Source organism: Mobula birostris, chromosome 10 (assembly GCF_030028105.1).
Source record: "Mobula birostris isolate sMobBir1 chromosome 10, sMobBir1.hap1, whole genome shotgun sequence".
Taxonomy (NCBI): domain Eukaryota; kingdom Metazoa; phylum Chordata; class Chondrichthyes; order Myliobatiformes; family Myliobatidae; genus Mobula; species Mobula birostris.
In genome coordinates this window covers 52821602-52849378 of record NC_092379.1, presented here as the reverse complement: position 1 = coordinate 52849378, position 27777 = coordinate 52821602, and the positions used below count along the sequence as shown (strand labels likewise).

Genomic DNA, 27777 nt, shown 5'->3' with positions numbered 1-27777 from the left:
CCAGTATGCTACCTTTCATCATTGCCACCAGCTGCAATGAGATCCTTCTACCAGATTTGCCTCCCGACTCCTCTAACTTTCTACAGGGATCTATGACTTCTGAATTCACTCACCTCTACCCAACCTCCCTTTAAGTTCCTGGGTGTCAAGATCTCTGAGGATCTAACCCGGTCCCAACATATCGATGCAGCTAAAAAGAAGGCAAAACAGCAGCTATATTTCATCAGGAGTTTGAGGAGATTTGGTTTGTCACCCAATTCACTCGAAAACTCCTACAGATGTACCGTGGAGAGCATTCTGACAGGCTGCATCACTGTCTGGTTTGGGGTGGGGGAGAGCGACTGCACAGGATCAAAAGAAGCCACAGGAAGTTGTAAAATTAGTCAGCTCCATCTTGGGTACTCGTCTCAGTTGTATTCGAGACATCTTCAAGGAGCGGTGTCTCAGCAAAGTGGCATCTATCATTGGGGACCACCCTCATCACCCAAGACATGCTCTCTTCTCATTGTTACCATCAGCAAGGAGGCACAGGCTCCGCAATTCAGGAACGGCTTCAGTTCAGGAATCTGCTAATTAAATTTGTTGATGACACTACACTGATCGGCCTAATCTCAAATAATAATGAGGCAGTCTACAGAGAGGAAGTCATCACCCTGACACAGTGGTGACAAGAAAACAACCTCTCCCTCACTGTCGCAAAAATAAAGGAGCTGGTTGTGGACTACGGGGGGAATGGAGACGGGCTAAGCTCTATTGACATCAATGAATCTGGGGTTGAGAGGGTGAACAGCTTTAAGTACCTCGGGATACACATCACCGAGGATCTCACATGGTCTGTACATACCGGCTGTGTGGTGAAAAAAGCACAACAGCACCTCTTTCACCTCAGAAGGTTGAAGAAGTTTTGTGTGGCACCCCAAATCCAATGAACTTTCTAGAGGGGCACAACTGAGAGCATCCTGACTGGCTGCATCACTGCCTGGTATGGGAACTGTACCTCCCTCAATCGCAAGACTCTGCAGAGAGTGGTGTGGACAGCCCAGCACATCTGTAGTTGTGAACTTCCCATGATTCAGGACATTTACAAGGACAGGTGTGTAAAAAGGGCCTGAAGGATCATTAGGGACCTGAGTCACCCCAACCACAAACTGTTCCAGCTGCTACCCTCTGAGAAACCATACCACAGCATAAAAGCCAGGACCAACAGGCTCCGGGACAGCTTCTTCCACCAGGCCATCAGACTGATGAACTCATGCTGATACAATTGTATTTCTATATTATATTGACTATCCTGTTGAGCATACTATTTATTACAAATTACTATAAATTGCACATTGCACATTTAGATGGAGACGTAATGCAAAGGTTTTTATTCATGTATATGAAGGATGTAAGTAATAAAGTCAGTTCAATTCTAAAGTGATTCTGAGATGTACTCCGGTCCTAGGCCATTGAGAGCTTTAAAAACAAGTAAAAATCAGCTCCAAAAGATACAGGAAGCCAATACAGAGTAGTTACGATAGGATGGATCAGCTCCCTCATCCTGGTTTTAGTTGGATGTATAGCAATGACATTCTGAACGAGTTGAAGGTTTTCAATTCCTTCCTTCGGAAAGCCAGTATAAAGTTCATTGCAGTAATCTAGTGTATAAAAGCGTAAAAGGTCGACAGATCAGCACCACTGTGGAAGATGCAACAAGGCAAGGGTTAAGGTAATGTCCAGGCGAGGATAGTTTATAGATTGCGTGCGGTCAGCTTCGGCAACAGAGGCCTTTGAAGAGAGTTCTTTGAAGAACATAGCTTCCCTTGCACAGCAGGGGAACGGAGCCATTTTGGCATTTCAAGATAAGATAAGAATATAATTGAAGGTTGCAAGGCAAACACCCAAAGGTAGAATTGCTTTACTAACTTCAAAGCATCCTCGGTTGTAGTTTCTTTAGACTATTAACACCTGCTTTGTGAATGGTAATTGATTATGTGAATCAGGAGCTTGAGCAGATATAAAGTTACCACTTGGGCAATATCTCTATCTGCTTATCTATTCAGTTTTGAATAGCCTTTCTTTGTTCAGGTTTCAGACAGTGTGGTGACAGGGGTCAGGATGTTCTCCTTGTGCACAAGTAAATAAAGTGTGATTGTGGAATGAGTGTGAGTTCTCAGAGTCCAGATGACAGCCCCACCAGGAAGGAGGGACGTGTCCAGAACTCTGACAGCAGTGGAGAAGAAGCTGTTCCTGGGTCTGATCATTTGGATTTTCAATCTCCTGCATCTCCTCCTAGAAGGTGTAAGAGTGCATTTAATGTTCTTTACGCAGCCTCCTCTACACCAAGGGTAGACCAGCTGGCCGTTTTGCGCAACAGCTGCTCTCCGACCACAATGGGCACCCTTCCTCTCGGCTGTATTCAACAGCTTCCTGTTGACAAAGGAGCGTCTCAAAGTAAATTTGTTATCAAAGTACATGCATGTCACTACACACTACCTTCAGATTCATTTTTTGTGGGCATTCACAGTAAATACTAAGAACCACCACAGAAAGAATGAAAAACAGCACACAATGAAGAACAACCAATGTGCAAATGACAACAAATTGTGTGTATAAATAAAGGGATAGATAGGTACTGAGAGCATGAGTTGTAGAGTCCTTGAAAGAGAGTCATAGGTTCTGTTCAGTGTCGAGGTGAGCGAAGGTATCCACATTGGTTTGGGACCCTGATGGTTAAAGGGTTATAACTGTTCCTGAACCTGGTAGTGTGGGACCTGAGGCTCCTGTATCTCCTTCCTGAAGGCCACATCTGGAAGAGAGCGTGGCCTGGATGGTGGGGTCCTTGATGATGGAGGTTGCTGTCTTGTAGCAGTGCTCCTTGTAGACGTGCTCAATAGTGCGGAGGTTCACTGTCCTCGACCTTCACTGTCGCCAGGGAGAACTAAAGGCAAACGAGAAGCGCAACACTTCATATTCCACCCGGGCCATCTACAGTGCAACAGTATGAATACTGAGATTTTATGGTTTCAGGTAACACGCATTCTCTGTGCATTCCTTCTCCTTCTGATCTGTACAGATCCCCACCACCCCCATCGCTCCATCACCCAGTTTCACTCCTCTCCCCCACTTGGTTCAATCAGTCTCCATCCATCCATCATCAAGGACCCCCACCATCCAGGCCGTGCTCTCTCCTCACTGCTACCACTGGGCAGGAGATCCAGAAGTTTTGGGTCGCACACCATCAGGTTCAGGAATAGTCATTAGCCTTGAACCGTCAAGCTCCTGAACCAGTGTGGATAACTTCACTCACCTCCTACTGAACAATTCTGCAACCTACAGACTCACTTTCAAGGACTCTACAACTCAGTTTCTCTTCTTTTGCACATCGATTGTTTGTCAGTCTTTGGTTATGTATAGCTGATTCATAAATTCAATTGAATATTTTAATTTTCCTGTAAATGTCTTCAAGAAAATTAATCTCAATGTAATATACACCCTCAGTGTCACGTTATTAGGTATACCTGTATGTCTGCTCATTAATACAAGTATCTGATCAGCCAATCATGTGGCAGCAACTCAATGCATAAAAGCATGCAGACATGGTCAAGAGGTTCAGACCAAACATCAGAATGGGGAAGAAACATGGTCTAAGTAACCTTGATTGTCGGTGCCAGATGGGGTGTTTCGAGTATCTCAGAAACTGCTAATCTTCTAGGATTTTCACACATAGCAGCCTCTAGCTTACACAGAATCATGCAAAAAAGAAACAAATCCCATCCAGTGAGCAGCAGTGTTGACGGCAAAAACACCTTGTTAATGACAGAGGTCAGAGCAGAATGGCCAGACTGGTTCAAGCTGACAGGAAGGTGACAGTAACTTAAATAACCACGCGTTACAACAGTGGTGTGCAGAAGAGCAACTCTGAATACACATTGAACCTTGAAGTGGATGGGCTACAGCAGCAGAAGACCTCACTGGGTCCCACTCTTGTACCTAATAAACTTGCCACTGAGTGTACACTGGTATACAGTATACATATAGTACTTAGATAATAAATTTATTTCAAATTTGCCTTTCACCTACATAGTATATGTTCTGGGTCTCATGACCTCTCCCATTGTCCCTCCCTTACCTGCTTGCCTAATCAGGTCCCTGCACCTGCAAACTCCTGGCTCTCTACTCATCACCTGCCAGCCTCCTATCTCTTCCCATCCATCTCCCACATGCAGTTCCACCTGCCCCCTTTCCTCTCTCTCACCCTCTCTACCTGTCGTTATTGTGTCTCAACTCTGCCTCCTCCTCCCACCACTATCGGGCTCTGTCTATTCATCCCCTCTATTGCTTGCCAGCTCCTCCCTCACCTCTTCATACCGGCAGCCTCTCCCCCGTGCTTGCACGTTCTCAGTTGTACCTTTACTCCCACAGATCCTGCCTGACCACTGAGCCCGGGGTCTTTTGCTCCAATTCTGGGCACTGGCCATCCCGTCAGCATGGGAGCTGTTGAACCCACCTCGGACTCTCAGTCTGTCAAGGCTGGATCAGTAACATCCCCGCAGACCAGAATCCTGAATCAGAATTAGATTTATTATCACGGACATACAGCATGCAATGAAATTGGTTGCTCGATATATTGGGCCCAGAATAGAACTGATTCCACAAATCACGGTAATTTTATTTATACTTTATACTTTATAATTTATTGTCGCCAAACAATTGATACTTCTAGAACGTACAATCATCACAGCGATATTTGATTCTGTGCTTCGCGCTCCTTGCAGTAATTTTTAATCAATTGTAAATATTAAAAATTTAAATTATAAATTGTAAGTAGAAAATAGAAAAGGGAAAGTAAGGTAGTGCCAAAAAACCGAGAGGCAGGTCCGGATATTTGGAGGGTACGGCCCAGATCCGATTCAGGATCTGTTCAGCAGTCTTATCACAGTTGGAAAGAAGCTGTTCCCAAATCTGGCCGTATGAGTCTTCAAGCTCCTGAGCCTTCTCCCGGAGGGAAGAGGGACGAAAAGTCTGTTGGCTGGGTGGATCGTGTTCTTGATTATCCTGGCAGCACTGCTCCAACAGCGTGCGGTGTAAAGTGAGTCCAAGGACGGAAAATTGGTTTGTGTGATGTGCTGCACCGTGTTCACGATCTTCTGCAGCTTCTTCCGGTCTTGGGAGAAGTATTTAGTATTTATTTATTATTATTATTTGTTTTCTTTATATTTGCACAGTTTGTTTTCCTTGCACATTGATTGTTTTTCAATCTTTCTGTGTAGTTTTTCATTTGTTTGTTCAACTGTGAATGTCTGCATGAAAATCAATCTCAGGGTAGTACCTTACTACCAGTAAGATGGTGGTGGACTTGGACGTTATTATTGCTTTTTAAAAATGAATATTTTACGAACGCAAGACCCTGCTGGACGTTAAGAACTTAAAGTAGTACAGGTCCACCACATCAGCGATTTGCACGCTGGCGGAGAAATGGAGCTGGACGGTGTGGACTGCGTTGATGCCGGCTACAGAGATGTGTCAGGGTTGGTGTGCGAAGGCGGTGTGCAGTCTAACAGCAAATGATTGCCTTGATCGCTTTTCTCGTGATCACGAGACCTTGCTGGACACTGGGAATGTAGAATGCTGCAAGTTTGGTTCAAAGTTCAAAGTGCATTTATGATCAAAGTCTGCAACCTTGAGATTTGTCTCCTTCAGGCAGCCCCATGACAAAGAACCCTCAGCAGAACCCATTAAAACAGATTGTCCAACACCCAATGCGCAGAAAGGGAAAAAAGATTGTGCAGACATTAAACGTAAGCAAATAGCTTCAGAACTAAAGCTTTACCCTCATACAATTTAAGGTGGTACATAGAGCTGATATGACTAAGGATAAGCTCTCTCGTTTTTATTCGGATATATCTCCCTACTGTGACAGATGTAATAATGGAGAAGCTTCATTAATTCATATCTTTTGAACTTGTCCGGGTCTTGAAAAATATTGGAAGGAAGTTTTTCAAACTTTTTCTTTACTTTTCAAAGTCAATTTTAAGCTTAATCCTCTGACGGCCCTATTTGGTATTGTTGCAGGATGATATCAAACTGAGGACATCTGATTTACATATTTTGGTCTTTAGCTCTCTTATAGCTAGGAGGGCACTTCTGTTTAAATGGAAAGATATTCTTCCTCCTCCTCATGCTCAATGGTTATGCGATGTTATGTCACGCTTAGATTTAGAGAAGATTCGTTGTTCAATTTCTGAATCTCGTCAAGACTTTCAAACATTGTGGGAACCTTTTCTGAATTATTTTCAAAACCCTGAATTTGTTGTTTAGATTCAGATGTTGGCTATTATTGTTTTTTATTATCTGAGAAGGTATTTTACCTTTTTTTTCTCCTTAATAAACAGCTTCGGTCTTGGTAGGGGTTAGATTCTTTTTTTCTTAATAAATTAGTATATTTCAATATAGTTATTGATTAACTTACATGAATACGGGGTAATGAAATTGTTATTATGAATAGATATAATGTAATTGGTAGCTTTTTAAAATCTTTTTTGACCTTTTATATATACTTTCTTGTACTCTTTATTTTTCTATGTAGAAACTAATACAAATATTGGAAAAAGAACTAAAGCTTTACGAAAGGCACAAAGGCTGGCATCACTGCAGCTGGCACGGGCACAGCCATAGTTTATCACAAAGCCGAGTAAGCGTTGTGAGACCGCAGGCGTGAAGACAGGCATCACTGCAGTCAGACCAGGCCGCAGCCTCAGTTCAGCACGGAGCTGAGTAAAACATTGCAGAGCTGAGAGCGGAACCGGCCCTCGCCTCACCTCTGGTCGTAATACCCTGATCTTCTCAGTCTGGATACCCTTACTAATCAGTGACCTTTCAAGCTCTGCTTTAAGTATACCCCCAATGACTTGGCCTCCACCACCACCTGTGGCAAAGAACTCCACAGATTCACCAACGTCTGGGTATCCTCCTCATCTCTGTATTAAATTAATTGCCCTCTAGTCCTAGACTCCCCCTCTATTGGAGCCCCCCCCACCCCTGTTATTGTTCTAAACTCCAGAGCCATCAAATGCTTCTCATATGTTAACCCTTTCATCCTCTGGATGCTTTCCACTGCTGTCACATTCTTACTTAGATCAGGGCCCAAAACACCACAGACAGTTTGAAATTGCAGAAAACTTCTTAATCTGATTTACAAAGCACTTGTTAAGCTTACTATCGGCTGGCCAGATGGTAATTATTCAGTAAATCAAATGGACAAAAGAAGGGACAATTCAGGTGGGTACGTGAGCACTTGAAACTTGATGTTAAAGGAAATGAAAACGCACCCAGTGGCAAATAAGTGGTCTTTACTAGATCCAACACTGCAGGTGCTGGGACTTGGAGCAGCACACAATATGCTGAAAGTTCCCAGTGAAGCAGGTAGTATCTACGCAGGGAAGGGTTTTATTTATTTATTTCGAGATAGAGCGTGGGGCAGACCCTTCCAGCACACTGAGCCACGCCACCCTTAAATATGGCGAGAAGGCAGGTGTATTGGGGTTGAATGGGATCCGGGATCAGCCATGATGGAAAGGCGAGCAGACTCGATGGGCTGAATGGCCTAATTCTCCTCCTATGTCTTATAGTCCAACCCACCTATTTAAATAACTAAAGGTATCTGTTTGTCTTGCAAGACCATGGATCTGCGCCTGGAAAGTCTCCACTCTCCAGGGCGCAGGCCCAGGCAAGGTTGTATGGAAGACCATGCTGCAAGTCTCCCCTCTCCACAACACTGATGTTGTCCAAGGGAAGGGCAAGGACCGATACAGCTTGGCAGTGTCGTCGCAGAGCACTGTGTGATTAAGTGCTTTGCTCAAGGACACAAAACGCTGCCTCGGCTGGGGCTCGAACTCACAACCTTCAGATCACTAGTCAAATGCCTTAACCACTTGGCCACGTGCCCACCTATCTAACCCTCGATAATCTCAGGGCAGCTCATAATCTGCACGTCTTTCGATTGAGCGCCTCGAGGAAACCCGTGTGCACATGGGAAACACGTACAATCTGTGTTAAAGGGCACTGTCATGGTGTGCTCTTGGAGAACTGGACCCAGGTGCAGAGGAACGGCAGCCTTTCTCTGCCAAAGGGGTCGCTTGCACCGAACTCAACCCGGAGTGGAGGAACGACAGGATCCCCACCAGGAGACAGAAACAAGAGGTTTGACACAGGAGGACCAACAGAGTCTCGGAAGAGCGGCTGAGTGACACCGCGAGACAATTCATTCTCTCCAACACAATGGCTCCGCAAAGGCGTTTCTCCTTTAGACTTTCAGCGGTGGTCGGCAGTCCCACATAAAGGTGCATAACCACCACCAACTGGACTGCAGTGTGGTGTAGAGAGCCGGGAAATAAAACCCTGACTGGTCCTTCATCAAATGAAAACTAAATTACTCAAAAAGCCCCATAGATTGTAAAAGATTAAAGACAATATTGTGATTTCCAAAACTTAACTTTTAAATGAAAACTATCAACCTCTAAAACTAGTAGAGCAGCCTGCATCTGCTTACTTTCTACATTATGTGCTTCACATTGTAAAAGAATGTGTTCAACTGTTTCATATTGATGACAAAGCCTACACTCCCCCAGAGTGATGGTTTCCAACAAGATACAAGGAATAATTAAGCATAGTAAGCCCAATTCTAAGTCAAGTCAACATAATTCCTTTCCTTCTTGTCTTACCCCTTCTCCCATCCATCCAACAGTTTTATCTATTCTGTAAAGGTCTCCCCTAATGCCCATTATCCTACAAGTTTTGCCATAATCCCCTAATTCTTTGTCCCACCAATCCCTTAGCTTCTGATTTGCAAAGTGGAAGATCAATATCCACAGACAAACTTTTAACAGTCTTTTTGGCCAAACAACCAACCCGCTCAATCCCCTCAACACATCTGTGTAGGGACCCACTAGAAGAGACCTGTAAACTGATACTTTGAATATGAAATAAAGTTTGAAGAGCAGTAAATCAGATCTACTGCTAGAATAACCTGTCTTAAGACTAGTCAAGACCAAAATAGAATCTGAACAAATTCTAAATTTGCAAGGACAGATTTACTCCAACCACTGTAAGCCCAAAATGATGGCAACCAGCTCTGCAGTATATACTGATAATAGTCATAGTCATACTTTACTGATCCCGAGGGAAACTGGTTTTCGTTACAGTTGCGCCATAAATAATTAAATAGTAATATGTAAATTATGCCAGAAAATAAGTCCAGGACCAGCCTATTGGCTCAGGGTGTCTGACCCTCCAAGGGAGGAGTTGTAAAGTTTGATGGCCACAGGCAGGAATGACTTCCTATGGTGCTCTGTGCTGCATCTTGGTGGAATGAGTCTCTGGCTGAATGTACTCCTGTGCCCAACCAGTCCATTATGTAGTGGATGGGAGACATTGACCAAGATGGCATGCAACTTGGACAGCATCCTCTTTTCAGACACCACCGTCAGAGAGTCCAGTTCCATCCCCACAACATCACTGGCCTTACGAATGAGTTTGTTGATTCTGTTGGTGTCTGCTACCCTCAGCCTGCTGCCCCAGCGCACAACAGCAAACATGATCCCACTGGCCACCACAGACTCGTAGAACATCCTCAGTGTCGTCTGGCAGATGTTAAAGGACCTCAGTCTCCTCAGTAAGACGTTTCTTTATTGTTACCTGTAATTCAGCCACACCAACATTCCCTGTTAAAGTATCTTTTGATCCATCAGTAAAAATGGTTAACATATCATAACAATTTTCCTTAATATTTGATGAACCAACAGACTAGCAGGCATATCGGGATCTTTAGATCTTATTAACTCATGTAACCTAAAATCAAAGTACTAACCCAGAGTCCTCTTTAAATAATCATGGACTGCAGGAAACTCGTGAAAGTCACAATTAATTTGACAAGATCAAACTGAGAGCACAATGATTAGCGGCTCCAGTTAAGAAAATGATTAATACAGGTGCTCACAAACCCAGGAAGCTCTATACTCTACGGCAAGCCACAGAGCCCATGAGAGGCGCTGGAATTGAACTCTGAATTCTGATTCCCGAGCTGCGATAACGTCGTGTTAACCACTCTGCTGCTACGTTTCTGATCGAGACCCTTCAAGGCATTTCTAGACTCTACCCTGTTTTATACTCCACGTTAACTACTTTCCTTACAGTCTGTGCACCATTTAAAGGGCCATTGTCAGATTAAGTAGCAATCACCAACCATGCTTCCAAAAGAAATTGAAGGGTTGGTTGGCTCTCTCAGACATGTGGTTCTTCATTTACAGTTTGCTTTTCCTCAAAGACCATTTCCAGGCGCTCACTGTCTGTTTCCTTTACACAGCAGATGGCGAATCCCACATTACTTGCATGCAGTAAGATAATTCATACACACTCAGCCTTCAGTTTATTCAGTACCTCCTGTTCCTGATAGAGTGGCCATTGAGTGCATGGTCATGGTCTTCTGCTGCTGTAGCCCGTCCGTTTTAAACCTCGACGTGTGCTTTAGAGACGCTCGTCTGCACACTGCTGTTGTAATGTGTGGTTGTGTGAGTTACTGTCGCTTTCCCGTCTTATTGAACCAGTCTGGTCATTCTCTGAACTCTCCCATTAACAATGTCATTTCCCCTCAGAGCAGCTGCTCTCTGGGTCTTTTTGTCTTTTACTTCTTGTGACACTCTCCGTAAACACCTGAGACTGTTGTATATGAAAATCCCAGGAAATCAGTTTCTGAGATACTCAAACCACCCCATCTGGCACCAACAATCATTCCACGGTCAAAGTTCCATAGATCACATTTCTTCCCCATTCTGATGTTTGGTCTGAACAACAACTGAATCTCTTGACCATGTCTGCATGCTTTTATACATTGAGTTGCTGGCAAAGGACTGGTTGATTAGATGATTGCATTAATGACCAGGTGTATAGGTGTACCTAATAAAATGGCCACTAGCTTTTTCAATATTTTAGGAAAAGGGAGTGTGACAGGGTCCTGAATTACCCCTATGAACTGTGCTCATTTACCCCTATTAACTGTGCTTTTGAAAAGAGAGAGAGAGTTATTTAACACCAACAACTTGTTTTTAAAAGAGAGAGAGAGACGAAGACTAACTGTTGGACTGTCACTTTAAGGAATGAGAAAGAACTGGTTAATTTTTGGATTTCTGCTGAGCTGGAGACAGCACCAAGCAGCTCATAAGTTGCTATGGTGACCGTAGGCAGTGTTATTTAATGGACACTCGACGTTATGGTTTTCAGCAGGTTGTTGACACATCTCAAGGACTTTTGCCTGCTTGCATTTCTTCAGAGAGAGAGGAAGGAGGAGTTATTTGAATGACAGTTGATGCTCAGCATGAGAAGATAAAATAGGTCAGATGATAGACCTCAGACACATGTTCTGGACACTGAATGAGCTTTGTTGTGCCTGCAGGAAAAGTGGGTTCTGGAGGATCGATCCGTTGCTCTTGCAGTGGAAAGAGGAAAAGGGGTTGACTGGTGGGGAGTTGTCCATGTGTCCACCCTCACCTGGGGGATAGGTTCACCACAGAAAACCAGTCCCCTTTGCTAAAGTCACAGTCGGTGACTTTTAAAGAATTTTGAAGGACAACGAGAAGATTGACAGCGTCAGCTCACCTGAGGACTCAAATCTCCCCCTCTCTCTCTCCATCACTACTCAACTCAATACCACGAACTGAACTGAACTGAACTTTACTCATCATTGTAAGATTGTATCTTTTTACCCCTAGACTTAAAGAAGCTTGGTTTTTCATACGTATATTTCCACACTTACTGAGATACTTACTTATATATATAATCTTTGCTGACCTGTTTGATTTATCTACATTTATATTACTGTATTGTGTAGTTACTAATAAATATTATTATTTTATAGCGATACTGAACGCCAAAGTGTTTTCCATCTCTGCTGGTTCTTCATTCCCATCACGGGGTACGTGACAGGAGGAACAAACCATTCTGCTGATCAGCAAGCTCAGAGCTGAGGCAAAATCTCAGATGGTGATGAAGACGTGTATGAGATTGAGACGAATTGACTAGTTGAGTGATATCACAACCACAACCTCATACTCCACAGCATCAAAACCAAGGAATTGATTATGGACTTCAGGAAGGGGAAGCTGGGAGAACACTCTACTGTGCCCATTGACAGGGGGCAATGGTAAAAAGAGTGAGCAGCTTCTGGCTATGGAGATCTCGGAGGATCTATCCTGGACGCAAGGTGGATGTTGTAGCAATGTAAGGTTCACCATAGTGTCCAGCAAATATTTACAGATGGTATGTAGTCAGCCTAGACAAGTGAGGCCTTTGAAGAGACATCTTTGAGGAACATAGCTTCCCTTTGCACAACAGGGGACCAGAGCTATTTGGCATACCGAGACAAGATAAGAATGCAAGGCATACCCCACTAGAGGACAATTGCTTTAACTTCAAAGCATCGTAGGTTGTTAGCTTGTAGTTCCTACACAAGGTTACCAATTGGTCAGTATCTGTAGTTCCTTCCTGCGCCTTTCTTGGCCCATCAGGTGGCAACCGTGCCATTTCTTTAGCGTTTGTCTATTTTACGAGGCTGAGCGCCAGCTCGAAACTCAAGCCAGCCCGGGTAGAAAGCGTGCAAGGAGTCGATGTCCATAACTACTGGTCAGCTCTGTACAACAATTGCACTTCTCTGTTCAGACAGCGTGGGTGGCAGGGGCCGTGCTGTTTTCCTTGTGCACAAGTAAATTAAGTATGTCTGATGAACAACTGGAAGGTTTCAGAGTTCAGTTAATCGACACTGACACCGTGACAAGGATGGCACATGATTAGGAACTTGGGAAGACTTGGTATGTCATCAAAGATTCTGCTTCACTGCCGCTGCTACTGTGTGATCCAGAATCTCCGGAGGGGAAGGCTCCGAGTCCTCGGCTTTGCCTGTTGCTCTGTGGCTGGGGCGGGGTCGAAGCGCTCGGCAGAGGATGGTGCTCGGAGAGGCTGTGTCGGAGGGGCTGGTCAGAGGCTCGAAGTTTTCAGACGGACTCAGAGTCCGCTGCGGTCGGGTGCTTCCAATGGTGCTGCATCGGCAAGTTGGCGGCGCCTGAGGTTCATGGCAGGGAGAGTTCCTCCCTTCTGCCGTCTGCGTGAGATGATGAGGTTATCGGGGACTTTGAGACTTCTTTTACTGTGCCCATGGTCTGCTCTTTATCAAATTATGGTGTTGCTTTGCACTGTTGTAACTATATGTTATAATTATGTGGTTTTGTCAGTTTTAGTCTTGGTTTGTCCTGTGTTTTCTTGTGATATCATTCTGGAGGAACATTGTATCATTTTTTAATGCATGCACTTCTATATGACAATAAATGAGGACTGGCTGTCCTCATAATCTAAATCCACTGTGCAAAGCAATGTGACTGGTTGCATTAAACCTGATTTGGAGTCTCCAATATCCTAGATGGAGAGGGGCCTCGGGAGATTGAGGACTCAACCAGCTCGATCACAGGCACAGCCCTCTGCACCATCAAAGATATCCTTAAGAGGTGGCATCCATCTCTCAAACCCTCCCCATCCAGGACGTGCCCTCTTCTCGTGACTGTCACTGGGGTGAAGCTACAGGGGCCTGAGGATCCATGCTCAGTGATTCAGTAGCAGCTTCATTCCCTCCTCCATTAGGTGATTGAATAGCCTATGTACTCTACCTCATTATCCCTCTTTCTGTACTATTTAACCTTTGTAATTTTTAGCAATCTGTCACAGCCCAGTCCGTTGACTCCTCATTTCAGTTAATTTCCTTTTCCTCGTGTTCTACTGGGTTCCTTGATTAGGGCACCTGATCCTCATCCGAACCGGCAGCATAAAAACTCTGGCTTACATCTACTCGGGGCTGGTCCATCTCCTGAGCAGGGCAGTAATGCACGTTCCAGGCCGCTGAGAATGGTGGACTGTAACTTGCTTCGGTGCCTCGGGTGGCTTTGGGAATTCCGTCGTTTTCGTGTCCAGCTGTGTTGTCGGCCATTTGCCGCTATTCCAAGTCAAGATACGAATTGTCTGTTGTTGTTTGGTTTTGTCGTCTCATGTCCAAGTTCGATTCCCAGCTCCGCGTCGGAGTCTGAGTCCAAGTCCAGGCTCTGCTTCCAAGTCTGAGTCCAAGTCCAGGCTCTGCGTCCGAGTCTGAGTCCAAGTCCAGGCTCCACGTCCGAGTCCAAGTCCAGGCTCCACGTCCGAGTCCAAGTCCAGGCTCCGCGTCCGAGTCTGAGTCCAAGTCCAGGCTCCGCGTCCGAGTCCAAGTCCAGGCTCTGCGTCCGAGTCTGAGTCCAAGTCCAGGCTCCACGTCCGAGTCCAAGTCCAGGCTCTGCGTCCGAGTCTGAGTCCAAGTCCAGGCTCCACGTCCGAGTCCAAGTCCAGGCTCCACGTCCGAGTCTGAGTCCAAGTCCAGGCTCCGCGTCCGAGTCCAAGTCCAGGCTCTGCGTCCGAGTCTGAGTCCAAGTCCAGGCTCCACGTCCGAGTCCAAGTCCAGGCTCCACGTCCGAGTCTGAGTCCAGGCTCTGCATCTGAGTCCAAGTCCAGGCTCCTCCGGTTTGTTGTCCAAAGTTCATGTTCAGGTAAGCACCTGATCCTTGCTCTCCGGCCTCCTTGACAACTATTAATAAACACACTTCTGTTAATGCTACCTCCATGTCTGTGTCCTGCATTTGGGTCCACTGCTCCCAATGCCCCAGCCAAACACGGACCCATCGGACACAGACACTGTCTTACAAACTCTCGCTAACCAGAGTCCCCTCCTGCCAAACCACCCCCACCCGCCTGGGCAAGCCTCTTGGCTCACCTGGAGGCTCCCATTGGGTGGGAGTGTTACTGTCATGGTCCGGTCCATTCACTCCCCATTTCAGTTATTTTTCTTGTCCTCATGTTCTACTGGGTTCCTTGATTAGGGCACCTGATCCTCATCCGAACCAGCAGCATAAAAACTCTGGCTTACATCTACTCGGGGCTGGTCCATCTCCTGAGCAGGGCGGTAATGCACGTTCCGGGCCGTCGAGAATAGTGGACTGTAACTTGCTTCGGTGTCTGGGGTGGCTTTGGGAATTCTGTCGTTTTCATGTCCAACTGTGTTGCTGGCCATTTGCTGCTACTCCAATTCAAGATACGAATCCTGTCATTTTCATGGACAGCTGAGAATTGCTGGCCGTTCGCCGCTACTCTGAGTTGAGATACGAATTGTCTGTCTTTGTTTGGTTTTGTCGTCTCATGTCCAAGTTTGAGTCCCGGCTTCGTGTCCAAGTTCGAGTTCTGACTCTGTGTCCAAGTTCGAGTTCAAGTTCAGGTTCTGAGTCAGAGTCCAAGTCTAAGTCCGCGTCCGAGTCCAGGTACATCATCCAAGTCCAGATTCCGCATCTGAGTCCAAGTCCAGGCTCCTCCGGTTCGTTCTCCAAAGTTCATGTCTATGTAAACACCTAATCCTCACTCTCCAGCCTCCCTGACCAATTATTAATAAACACACTTCTGTTAATGCTGCCTCCGTGTCTATGTCCTGCACTGGGTCTGCCACTCCCAACTCCCCATAACAACATAATCCTGTCTTTGCAGTGCACAACTGCCGCAAAACAACACATTTCTGTCACATGGGCATGATAGAAGTGGACCCAAATGCAAGACACAGACACTGAAGTACTAGGGACTGGACTATGTTTATTAAGAATGCTAGGAAAGCCAAGGAGCGAGGACAAAATGATAACACGAAGTTAGACGAAGAGTGACAAACCAGAAAACCTGGACTTGGACTTGGGACTTGAATTTGACAGGGAGCTCAGGTCATGACTCAGGACTCGGGCCTTGGCAGGGACTCGGTACCTGGGTCTGGACTTGGCTTGGACTTGGAACTTGACTCTTGACTTGGACTAGGGTCAGACTTGACTTAGACACAGGACATAGAACACTGCGCTGGGGCTCCTCCTAGGACACAGGACATAGAGCCAGGACTCTTCTTAGACACAGGACAAAAAACACTGAGACTGTTCCCCCCTCAGGGTAGTGGCAAATGGCCGGACCTATCCAGCGGAGGAGAGAACATGGAGGGGCCCCGAGTAGACCCCGAGTAGCGGCAAGCCCTCAACACGGCCCAGGAAACTACGGACAGGGGCTCTAGTCTCAATCTGGCGGGTTAACTTGACGGGGATTCTGATGAGGTTACTGACGAGGTTTCTGACGAGGTTACTGATGAGAACGGCCCAGTAAAGAATTACTGGACCCCAGAGCTATTTGTGTTGCCAGCCCAAAACGAGAATCAGGTGCCTCAATTAAGGCACCCAAAGGAACAAGGGGAAAAAAAGGAATAGCCAGAATACAGAATCCATGGACCAGACAGTGACCCGGAATGAGGACTTCATGGACCAGACCGTGACAATTACATCCTCCTATACCTAATAAAGAGGCCACTGAATGTATGTTAAACAAAATCTGCAGTTGCTGGAAATCCAGAACAACACACCACACAAAATGCAGGAGGAACTCAGCAGGGCAGGCAGCACCCATGGGAAAAAGTAAACTTTCTCCCTCTGGTGCTCCTCACCCTGCCATGTCTTCCATGATCTTCTGTTCTCTCCTATCAAATTCCCGCTTTCCTTGCCCTTTATCTCTCTCTCTCTCCAATCAACTTCCCAGCTCTTTACTTCACCCCCTCCCCCTCTCCCGCTTTCACCTATCACCTACCACCTTGTACTTCTTCCTCCCCTCCCCCCACCTTCTTTATCTGACTTCATTCAGAAACGTGCGTTTACACCCACAGAGCTGCTACTCACTGGATGTGTTTTTTTTTAATGCAGCATTCTCTGTACACTCTAGAGACTGTCAAATACCCTACTGGTTCCCTGAGCATGTGCAATTCCCAACCTCCGGTAGCTGTTCAATTCAATTAGTAATAAAAATTGGATCTTTTCCCGCATCCATTTCACACAAGGAAAAACTCGTCGGGTTTTAACTGTTTACACCAAGCTGTTTACAACATGACAGGATAAAACACTGCGACTCATGCCAGAAAAAAACGCCGTGAAAACATGACTGGGAATTTCTGTCAGCCATAAATATACGCAAAGGCTCTCAGGATGCTTTGAAGGCTGAGTATCAAGCATATCCTCAATTGAACATGAGTCGGAAACCAGAGGGGAGTAAGAACAGGGAGGGACTATGGGACAGTGAGAGGATTAAAAGGTGGCATTGACGTTGGGTTTCCATGGCAGGCGAACTTTACCAAGAAGCACCGCGGCTCAGAAAGCGCCCTGCCTACATCGGGCAAGCCCGAGCGCAGGGGCGCACTGGATGTAACGTCATTAGCGAGCGACCTTGCACCAGGAAGCTTTCTGGACGTCAGCAAGCAGGTAGGAGCGGAGCGCTGCAGCGCGGGTCCAACCGGGTCCGAGTTGCGGGTCCCGACCGGGGGAAGAGTCCGTGCGAGCCGCAGAATCACCGCGAGCAGTGAACACACTGGGTGTTCCTCTCACCTCGCCCCCTTCTCGCTGGCAGCGTACCCGTGGGACCCGGGGACTTCACTGCAGTAATAATTGAACGGTAAATGCTGGGCACAGGCAGCAACTGGGGAACGAGAAACAGAGATTCTTTCTCCCCCAAGTCCAAGTCGTTTCGATTAGAACTGGGAAAGCGCAAAAGTAAGTTGTTTTTTCTTGCAAAGGCGACTGGGTGCGGGTGAGATAGACCGGACAAAGGGAACATCTGATTGGCTTCACTTGGTCCACCCGAGCCTCGCTCAACGTTTTATTGGCCTTTCAGATGAACAGATGAACAAAGGCAGCTGGAGACAGGACAATGTTAACGCTGTGAAACGTGGGCCAGAGCTGTTGCTGAGGGCTGCAGCTCTGTTTCACAGTTAATAACTTACCTCGTGTTTGATTTCTCTCCCTCTACCTGTTCTGATTCAGCTCGGGAACTGACGGATCAATAACTTTCCCAATTCTGACAAAGGGTTTTCCACCTGTAACGTCGTTTTCTCCTCTTCGCGCGGATGCTGTCTGGTCTGATCTGACCTGACGTGTCACAAACGCGAGAAAATCTGCAGATGCTGGAAATCCGAGCAACGCACACAAAACTCAGCAGGTCAGGCAGCGTCTTGTTTCGGGCTGTGACCTGCTGAGTTCCTCCAGCATTGTGTATGTATGTGTTGCTGTCTGACCTACGTCCGGGCATTTTCTGCTTTGATATCTGTTTACAACACCAGCAGATTTTTTTTAAACTTTTGCAGTCAAGCCAGTCCAAGGCTGTGGGGGAATGAATGTTTCACTGGGAGCGTTTGGCACTGGTGTTTGTAGAGCCCAGGGGATTGTGGGTAGAAGTGCGGCCATTGATGCTGCTGTGATAAGCACTTTGCCCTGCTCGGCAGACAGAGTCTGCAGACACAGATGAGCAGATGACACAGATTGGGACGAGTCTCCAGACGCAGCTCATCTCCAGATCTTTGTAAGTAATTCCTATAGTTTGGAGAGAGGCCCAAAAAAAAACGGATTATGAAAACTCCATTGACAAAGAAATGTATTCTGAAAATAATTTACCCATGTTGGAAGTCCTTTTCACTTCTGGATATTTGGCAACTCAACTTTGTTCAGCCTCCTCCGGTCCAGGGTCTGCCTGCAGACTGAGAACATGTTCTTCTCTGTCTGGATATAGACTGGTATTGGGCACCTCTGTCAGGTAACATGGGGACCACACAATTGCCACACAATGCCAATCTCCAATGAGTGAGTCTAACCAGCTATGCTTCATGCAAGTGGCATTACAATCACTAAGTTCCACCCCATCTATACAGTGAAATGTTCACAGTCCATTTCGCTCCATAGATGCTGCCTGAACCGCTGAGTTCCCCCAGCTCCCTTTGGTAAAGTGCCAGATATGCAGCATCTGCAGAAACATTCGGAGGGACCATAAGAATGAAAGGGTTAATGTTTGAGGAGCGTTTGATGGTTTGGGGGGTGGGGTGGTGTGGTCTAGGACCAGAGGACACAATCTCAGGATGGAAGGGTGTCCCTCTGGAGCAGAGATGAGGAAGAATTTCTTTCAGTAGAGGTTGGTGAAACTTCGGAATTCATTGCCACAGATGGCTGTGGAAGCCACATCATTGGCCGTTTTGATTGTGGACATCGGTAGGTTCTTGGTTAGTAAGGGCGTCATAGCTTACGGGGAGAAGGCAGGAGAATGGGATTGAGAGGGAGAGTAAATCAGCCTTGATAGAATGGTGAAGCAGACTTGATTGGGCCAAGTTGCCTAATTCTTTTCCCATATCTCATAGTCGTATGGATAAAGTAGAGTGTAGGAGATCCACAGAAAGAGACAATGTTTTCTGTTTTATTACCCCTTCGAACAGTGAAAGACAAGAAACGGGAATTTCAGTAGGTGAGGGAGGGCCAGGTAGAACAAAGAGATCAGGCAGGAATAGCCCCTTCCAATGTAGATAGAAGAGATGTTGATGCGAGTCCAGGTGCCTGCAAAGTCCCCAGGTGGAAGGTGACCGGTTGTTCCTCAGACCTGTGTTTAGTGTGATTGTAACAGCTTGCTATAGAGATGAAAATAATCTCATTTGAAATCCTGATCTTTTGTAAATTCTTGTTACAGGGTAGGAGAGGCGGTGAGTTTGTTCTCGAGAAGCTCAAACACAGTATCAGCAAAGTCACAGTGGGGAGGTGCTGTCCATCTGCTCTGGGTGTGCGAAGAGATTCACTCGATCAATCCAGCTGCTGATGTGCCAACCACTTCAGAGAGAGACCAGACCTGCTTCCTTCAGTTCTCCAGCTGGCTGTACATCGGTGAGTTCACGCTAGAGAGGGGGGCATTCACCCACCAATGTGTGCGCAGGGATTCACTCCGTTATCCGGCCTGATGATACACCCGCGAGTTCAGACCGGGGAGAGGCCGTTCATCTGCTCCACGTGTGGGAAGGGATTCAGCCAGTCAACTAACTTGCGGGCGCACCAGCGAGTTCACACTGGGGAGCGACCGTTCACCTGCTCATTGTGCGGGAAAGAATACACTCAGTTAACCGGCCTGATGACGCACCAGCGACTGCACACCGGGGAGAGGCCGTTCATCTGCTCTGAGTGCGGGAAGAGATTCAGTCAGCTGTCCCACTTGCAGGCGCACCAGCGAATTCACACCGGGGAGAGGCCGTACACTTGCTCAGTGTGCGGGAAGAGATTCAGTCAGTCGTCCAACTTGCGGGCGCACCAGCGCGTTCACACTGGGGAGAGACCGTTCACCTGCTCTACGTGCGGGAAGCAATACGCGCAGTTAACCGGATTGATGACACACCAGCGAGTCCATACCGGGGAGAGGCCGTTCATCTGCTCTGAGTGTGGAGTGCGATTCACTCGGTTATCCCAGTTGAAGGGGCACCAGCGAGTCCACACTGGGGAGAAGCCGTTCACCTGCGCAACCTGCGGGAAGGGGTTTGCTTGGTCAAACAACCTGGTGATACACAAGCGAATTCACACCGGGGAGAGGCCGTACGTCTGCTCTGAGTGCGGGAAGGGGTTCACGCGGTCTTACGAGCTGCTCATCCACCAGCGGGTTCACACTGGGGAGAGGCCGTTCATCTGCTCGACGTGTGGGAGGGGGTTCATCCACTCGTCCCAGCTGCGGGTGCACCAGCGAGTTCACTCCGCGGAGCGCCTGTTCCCCTGTTCGACATGCGGGAAGGGATTCCACCGATCAACCGACCTGCTGAACCACCAGCGGATTCACACTGCAGAGGAGGACTGAACGCGCTGTAAGCCGGCCATTGCTCCCGAAATCTAACACAGGTTCACAGGAGTCGCAGGAGTCTCTGGGCATTGGACTCTCTTGATGCTGCTGATTAGATGCAAGACTGAAACCTGGCATTGGGCAGAGCTGGGTTTCTTTTGCTGATGTACGTAAACTGTTTAAATTTTAGCCCTGTTAATGTTCTGGATCTGTGATTAAAATAAAAGCAGTCCTGTTTGAAATGCTTTAGTTAAGGCCCGTTCTTTGCAGAGCACACAATGAACAGCAGGCAGAGAGGCTATTCAGCCCAGCTGCTCTCTCCCAGTGTTTCTGCTGTACTCCAGTTTCCTCCCATTTCGGCCAGTGTGAATATTCAGGGGAACAGTGAAATGAGGCAAAGAACTCGGTCCTTTGACTCGGAGTCCACGGTGATCATCGGTCATTTACCCCAACCTTACTTTAATACGTTTTAAATTCTGTCTTCATTTGCATTGACCACACCCTCCTTCACCCGAGGTTTTACACATACTGCATTAGGAGCAATTTACAGTGACTGCAGCGGACGTGAGAAGAGCCCCATGCAATCACAGGCAGGATGTGCAAATCCCATGGGTGAAGAGCTTTCCCGAGAATTTCTGCAGGTCTTTCAGCAGGTTGATGGCAAAGACAGTGGCTCACTGAGGGTCTTCTCCCAGACGTTAGAGAGGCTGGGCTAGTACACCTGCTGGTTTACAAGGTCAGGAACCTACGATGAGTCCACATCTCGGTGGAGGTTTTCTCCCTGTTGCTTCTACAAGGTCCAGTTTTCTCCCGCGTTCCAATTTCAAGCTGGTCAGTAGGTCAATCGGATGTTAGTAAGTTGCTGCTGGTGTGAAGGTGAGTGGTAGATGGTGGGGAGAGTAGACCAGAAGGTAGGGAGAGTTTCAAAGGATAAACATAGGATTAGTGTTGAGCTGCAGATTCTTTGGGTTGGTGGACCTCTTTCTATACCGTTATCATTTCATGACGTTCCCTAACATTCAAGCCTCAGGGAAAAGTAATGGTTTTCCTCCACTCCCAGCTCTCTTCCACTTGGGGGTGTTTTCAATGGGCTGAATGTCATGAGATACTGCAATACAAGACTCTCCTGACAGGTACTGTGCCTCATCCATTGTCCAACTCGACCTCCCCCCCCCAACCCCCACCCTACTTTTGTCCTATTCAAAAGGTTCAACGGTTAATTTTGTTGTCAAGGATGCATGTACAGTACAACTCTGATATTTGTCTTCTCCAGATAGCCACGAAATGCAGAAAACCCATGGGAGTCATTGAAAGAGGAGACACCAACTCTCCCCCCTCCCAGCACAAAGAAGAAAAATAAACAAAACTTGTAAACCCCAACCCCCACAAACAAAAGCATACAGCAGCAATAGCATCAAATCCCCAAACCCCTCCTCAGAAAAACACAGTCCTGAATGGGCATTGAAGATTACAAGCAGGAGAATGGGATTGAGAAGGAAAATTAATCATCCATTTTGCAATTATGAAACAGAGCAAGATCGTAAGACATAGGAGCAGAATTTGGCTGATTTATTGTCCTTCTCAACCATATTTCCTGCCTTCTTCCCGTAACCTTTGACACCTGAACTAATCGAGAAGTGACCGAACTCTGCTTTCAATACACCCAGTGACAGCCTCCAGAGTGCCTATGGCAATGACTTCCACAGATTGACTACCCTCTGACAAAAAGAGTTCCTCCTCAACTCTGTTTCAAATGGACCTCCCTCTGTTTTGATGCCGTACCCTCTGGTCCCAGACTCCTTCACTATAGGAAACATCCTTTCCACATCCACTCTATCTAGGCTTTTCAATATTCAATAGGCTTCAATGAGATCCCCCTCATTCTTCTAATTCAGTGAATACAGGCCCAGAGTGCCTCATGCATTAACTCTTTCATTCCCAGAATTATTCTTGTGGATGTTCCTATGCACTCTCTCCATGTTTCCTTAGACAAGGGGCCCAAAACTTCACAATACTCCAAGTGCGGTCTGACCAATACCTTATAAAGCATCAGTATTATATCCTTGCTTTCATGTTCTAGACCTCTCAAAATTAATGCTAGCATTGCACTTGCCTTCCTTACCATTGTCTCAACCTGCAGTTAATCTCCAGGGAATCCTGCACACAGACTCCCAAGTGCCTTTGCACCTGTTTGCTGAAATTTCTCCCCTGCATTCCCACCGTTGCCCCCTGCCAGTCTGTCAATCTTCCCTCCACGCTAGTATCTTTCTTGTAATACCATGGGCTTTTATTTTGTTAATGAGCCTCTTGTGTGGCACCTTGCCAAAAGTCCTTCTGAAAATCTAAGTAAACAACATCCACTGACTCTTCTTTGTCTATCCTGCTTGTAATTTCCTCAAATAACTCTTACAGATTTGTCAGGAGAGATTTTCCCTGAAGGAAACCATGATGACTTTGGCCTATTTTATCATGTGCCTCCAACTACCCTGAAACCTCATCCTTAGTAACAGACCCAAATTCCATCCATCCTTTCAAGTTAGGCTAGTTAGCCTATAATTCCCTTTCTTCTGCCTCCCTCTCTTCCTTGAGAGTGGAGAGATATTTGCAATTTTCCATTCCTCTGGAACCATTCCTGAATCTAGTGATTCTTGAAAGAACATTACTAATGCCTCCATAATCTCTTCAGCTACCTTTTTCAGAACCATGGGGTGTAGTCCATCAAGTTTTGGTGACTTGCCTACCTTAAGATCTTTCAGCTTCCCAAGCACCTTCTCAGTAATAGCAATGACTCTAATTTCTGCCCCCTGACACTCTCGAATTTCTGACATTCTGCTGCTGTCTTCCCCATTGAAGACTGACACAAGATACTTAGAAATTTCACCTGCCATTTCTTTGGCCCCATTACTACCTCTCCAGCGTAATTTTCTAGCAATCTGACATCCACTCCCACCTCCCTTTTACTCTTTATATAGTTTATCTCAAAAATCTTTAGTATTCTCTTTTATAGTATTGGCTGGCTTACCTTCATGTTTCATCTTTTCTCACCTTACGGCTTATTTAGTTGTTTTCTGTTGGTTATTAAAAGCTTCCCAGTAATTTTTGCTCTATTATATGCTGTCTTTGACTTTCTTTCTCAGTCATGGTTGTGTCATTCTCTTTTTAGAATACTTCTTCATCTTTGGAACGTATCTATTCCATGCCTTTCAAATTGCTGCCAGAAACAACAGCCTTTGCTGTTCAGCTGTCATCCCTGCTCATGGTTAGCTCCTCTCATGACCCTGTAATTCCCTTTATTCTTCTGTAAAGTTCAAAGTAAATTTATTTTTGAAAATTACATATATGTCCCCATATGCCCTGAATTTTATTTCCTTGCAGGCATACTCAATAAATCCATAATAGAATAATAACAATAGGTTCAATAAAGGAGAAGTATTGTACATAGCCTGCATGCAGAACGTCGCTGTAGTTCACCAGTATCATCTTGGTTTCACTTGTAATACTGATACATATGACTTTAGCTTCTCCCTCTCAAACTTCAGGGTGAAACCTTTCAGAATTTGCTCACTGCCTCCTGATGGTTCCTTTACCTCAATCCCTAATCAAACATCCAATCCAGAATTACCTTTCTCCCCTCGCTCAATCACAAGCTGCTCTAAAAAAGCCATCTAGTAGGCATTTGCCAAATGCCGTCTCTTGGGATCCAGCACAAACGTGATTTTGCCAATCTACCTGCATGTTGAAATCCCCCATGATTATTGTAACATTTCCCTTTTCACATGCCTTTTCTATCTCCCGCTGTAATTTGCATCCCACATCCTGGCTACTGTATAGGGGCCTGTATATAATTCCCATTGGGGTATTTTTAACCTTGAAGTTTCTTAACTCTACCCAGAAGGATTCTATATCTTCTGGTCTTATTTTTCTTCTTTTTAAGGGTTTAATTTCATTTTTTTTACCAAGAGAACCACACCACCCTGCCTGCCTACTGCCCATCCTTTTGGTACGATGTATACCCTTGAATGTTAAGCTCTCAAATACGATCTGCTTTCATCCGGGTCTCAGAGATGTCCACAATGTCGCACCTACCAATTTCTAACTGCACTAAAAGATCACCTTCCTTATTCCGTATACTGTATGCATTCAAAGATAAAACCCTCAGTCCTGTATTCATCAGGCTTTTCGACTTTGCCCCCATATTACACTTCAGTTCATCCCACTGACTGCAATTTTGCCCTATCATCTGCCTGTCCTTCCTCACAGTTTCACTACAGACTGCATCTGCTTGTTTACCGAATGCCCCATTCTCAGCCCTATCATTTGGGTTCCCATCTGTTATGTTTTGTAACTTGAAAACATTAAATGAATTCAAACGAAGACAGGAGTCCTAAAATCCAGGAGCAGTTCGAATTTAAGCGAGGTGCACACGTATCACTGGTAGCATGATAATATATGTAATTAATGCATTCTATATGTAACCTGTAATTAATTATTTAAACAAACAAGAATGCTTAATCAAACTATATATACAAGATTACTCAAATATTATTGGAATGTTAAAAACACACCACTTTCCTGCTCAGCTGTAAACTCCAACTCAATAAGGAGTGTATCTGAACTATATACAGAGTATACTATGTAATATAACTACTGTATGCAGACATCCACAGCACAGTAACTTTTAAATTGTCCTATACAGGTCTAAAGGTTTAATGGCTGTGGAGGATTTCTTAGTCTTGTGAGATAATATCTGTCCTGACAAGGGGGATGACTTTGCTTTGCAGGCAAGACTTGTGGCTGTGAAACAATCCCAGAGTCTCCTAAATGTCTTGAATTCAAGGTTTGAGATTGTAGATTGATCCTGACGGCTCTGGACACATTTCTTCTCCTTTCTCTCTCTGGATCTACTTTGATCCCTTTTTCTTTCTCACGTTCCTTCTCTCTTTCATGTCGTTCTCTTTCTCATTCACGTTCTTTCTCTCCATCTCTTCCATCCTTTTTCTTCTAGTTTGTGCACCTTGACCTGGGAAGGTGCATTTAGTTCACAGGGGTATTTCCTTATTAATCCTTCTATTGCTCCCTTTATTATCTGGTCTCTCCTCTTGGTTTCCTCATCCTCAACATAATCTGCTGAATCCTCTGTTTTCGTATCTCCATTGTCTCCTTTCTTTTTGGGTTTCCATTCATTGAGCTGGGCTTTGGTCTTTGCATCTACTTTTACAAGACGCTTTTTGTCACCCACTTGAAGTTCATGCAATAACCTTAGTGCACACGGAGTAGATTCTGGTCCTTTGTACTCACAGAAACTGAATCCTTGCAACTTTCCTGAAGCTCCTTGAACTCTTTCAGCTTAAAACCAAGCCATAGTTTGCAAATAACTGCCTGATTAACATACAAGAAGCTTTCTTAGACACGGTGCCTACAAAAACTGTTGTAGTTGGACCATTAGTTTCATCACTCACGATTCCTCTGAGCAGCATGGTCCTTCCTGGGACCAATATGCTTTCCAACCAGATGCACAGAGATTGGCACCAACACTGGTTTGTCCTCTGTTGAGGAATGGCTTATGGCGCTCGGCATGGAGGCAGTTGTGGCATCTTCCAGTTCCTTTCTGAATTCACTTTCAGCTGGTTTCATTGCAGATGTGGTATGCAAATAGTGGATGGATCCCCCATCAAGTTGTAGTTGTCACAGTCAATCACACCCCAACAATGCTGGTCCTTCTCTTTTTACCACGTACAAGTTCAATGTGGCTTGTTGGTTGTTGCATTTCAGTGATATGGATGTCTTTTCTCTAGTATAAGTTCTTAATTGGATATCTGCAGGCTTCAGTTTGCTGTCTTTGTATTGCCATTCAAACTCATTTTGCGGATTGACTGAAACGGTGTCAAATTCCATTTTAATGGGAGCGGCAGCCGAAGGCAGGCAGAGCACCACCGAACGCGGTGAGTTCTTTTTCCTTGTGGGAGGGGGTGTTACTTATTTTTTAAACCATAAAAGGGAGATAGGGTCTAGCGGAGTGGCCAACGCGGGAATGGGGGCTAGAGTCAGACTGAGAACAGCTAGAGGCTTTGACGGGAAGAGGCTGAGGCCAAAGAAACATGTAAGAAAGGTAGGTTTTTCCATTTGTTATTGCTGATTTGGTCTTGGTTGCCCGTTGTACAGCGCAGGCAGGATGGCAGATATGGCAGTGGACTGCTACTTCTGTAGGATGTGGGACTTCATGGAACCTGATAGTCTCCTTGATGACTACGTTTGTGGGAAGTGCAGCCAACTCCAGACATGAAAGACAGTATTAAGGAGCTGGAGTTGGATGAACTAAGGATCAACCAAGAGGCAGAGCAATTGATAGCTGAGACTTTTGAGCAGGCGCTTACACCCACAGTGCAGAATCCAGGGAGTAGATGAGTGAACACCGAGAGAGGTAAAGGGAGAAAGGAGTCAGTGCAGGGTCCCTCTATGGCCATTACCCTTAGCAACATACCGCAAAATACTGCCGGGGGGGTGGGGGGGGGGAGTGACCTATCTGGGCAAGGCAGCAGCAGCCAGACCAATAGCACTGTGGTCAGCTCTGAACCTCAGAAGGGTAGGGTGAAGTCAGGTGGAGCAATAGTCACAGGAGACTCGATAGTTAGGGGGACAGATAGGAGATTCTGCAGCAGCAAAAGAGACACCAAGATAGAGCGTTGCCTCCCAGGTGCTAGGGTCCAGGATGTCTCTGACTGGTTGCAGAATATTCTTGAAGGGGAGGATGAGTAGCCGGAGGTCGTGGTGCATGTTGGTACCAATGACATAGGCAAGAGACGGGTAGAGATCCTGCGCAGTAAGTTTAGGGAGTTAGGAAGGAGGCTGAAGAGCAGGACCTCCAAGGTGGTAATCTCCAGATTACTCCCAGTGCCACAAGGTAGGGAAGATCAGAACAGGAAGTTAGCACAGGTGAATGAGTGGCTGAGGAGATGGTGCAGGAGGCATGATTTCAAGTGCTTAGATCATTGGAACACTTTCTGGGGAAGGGGTGACCTGAGCAAGTGGGACGGGTTGCACCTG

The 27777-nt window shown here is 46.0% G+C and overlaps 1 protein-coding gene and 1 long non-coding RNA gene across 2 annotated transcripts in view; both read left to right on the top strand.

Annotated features, from left to right (window-relative positions):
- The window catches only part of LOC140204041 (uncharacterized), a 31559-nt gene extending 20057 nt beyond the window's left edge, over positions 1-11502 (top strand). Inside the window, exon 4 of the long non-coding RNA XR_011887498.1 lies at positions 11432-11502. This is a non-coding gene — a long non-coding RNA (uncharacterized lncRNA). The remainder of the gene's footprint in view (positions 1-11431) is intronic.
- A 5872-nt stretch (positions 11503-17374) lies between these two features.
- The window catches only part of LOC140204023 (uncharacterized), a 31247-nt gene continuing 20844 nt past the window's right edge, over positions 17375-27777 (top strand). The window contains exons 1-3 of the mRNA XM_072270254.1: positions 17375-17654; positions 19609-20643; positions 26828-26833. Coding sequence (XP_072126355.1) covers positions 19837-20643; positions 26828-26833 — 813 coding nt within the window. The 5' untranslated portion in view covers positions 17375-17654; positions 19609-19836. The remainder of the gene's footprint in view (positions 17655-19608; positions 20644-26827; positions 26834-27777) is intronic.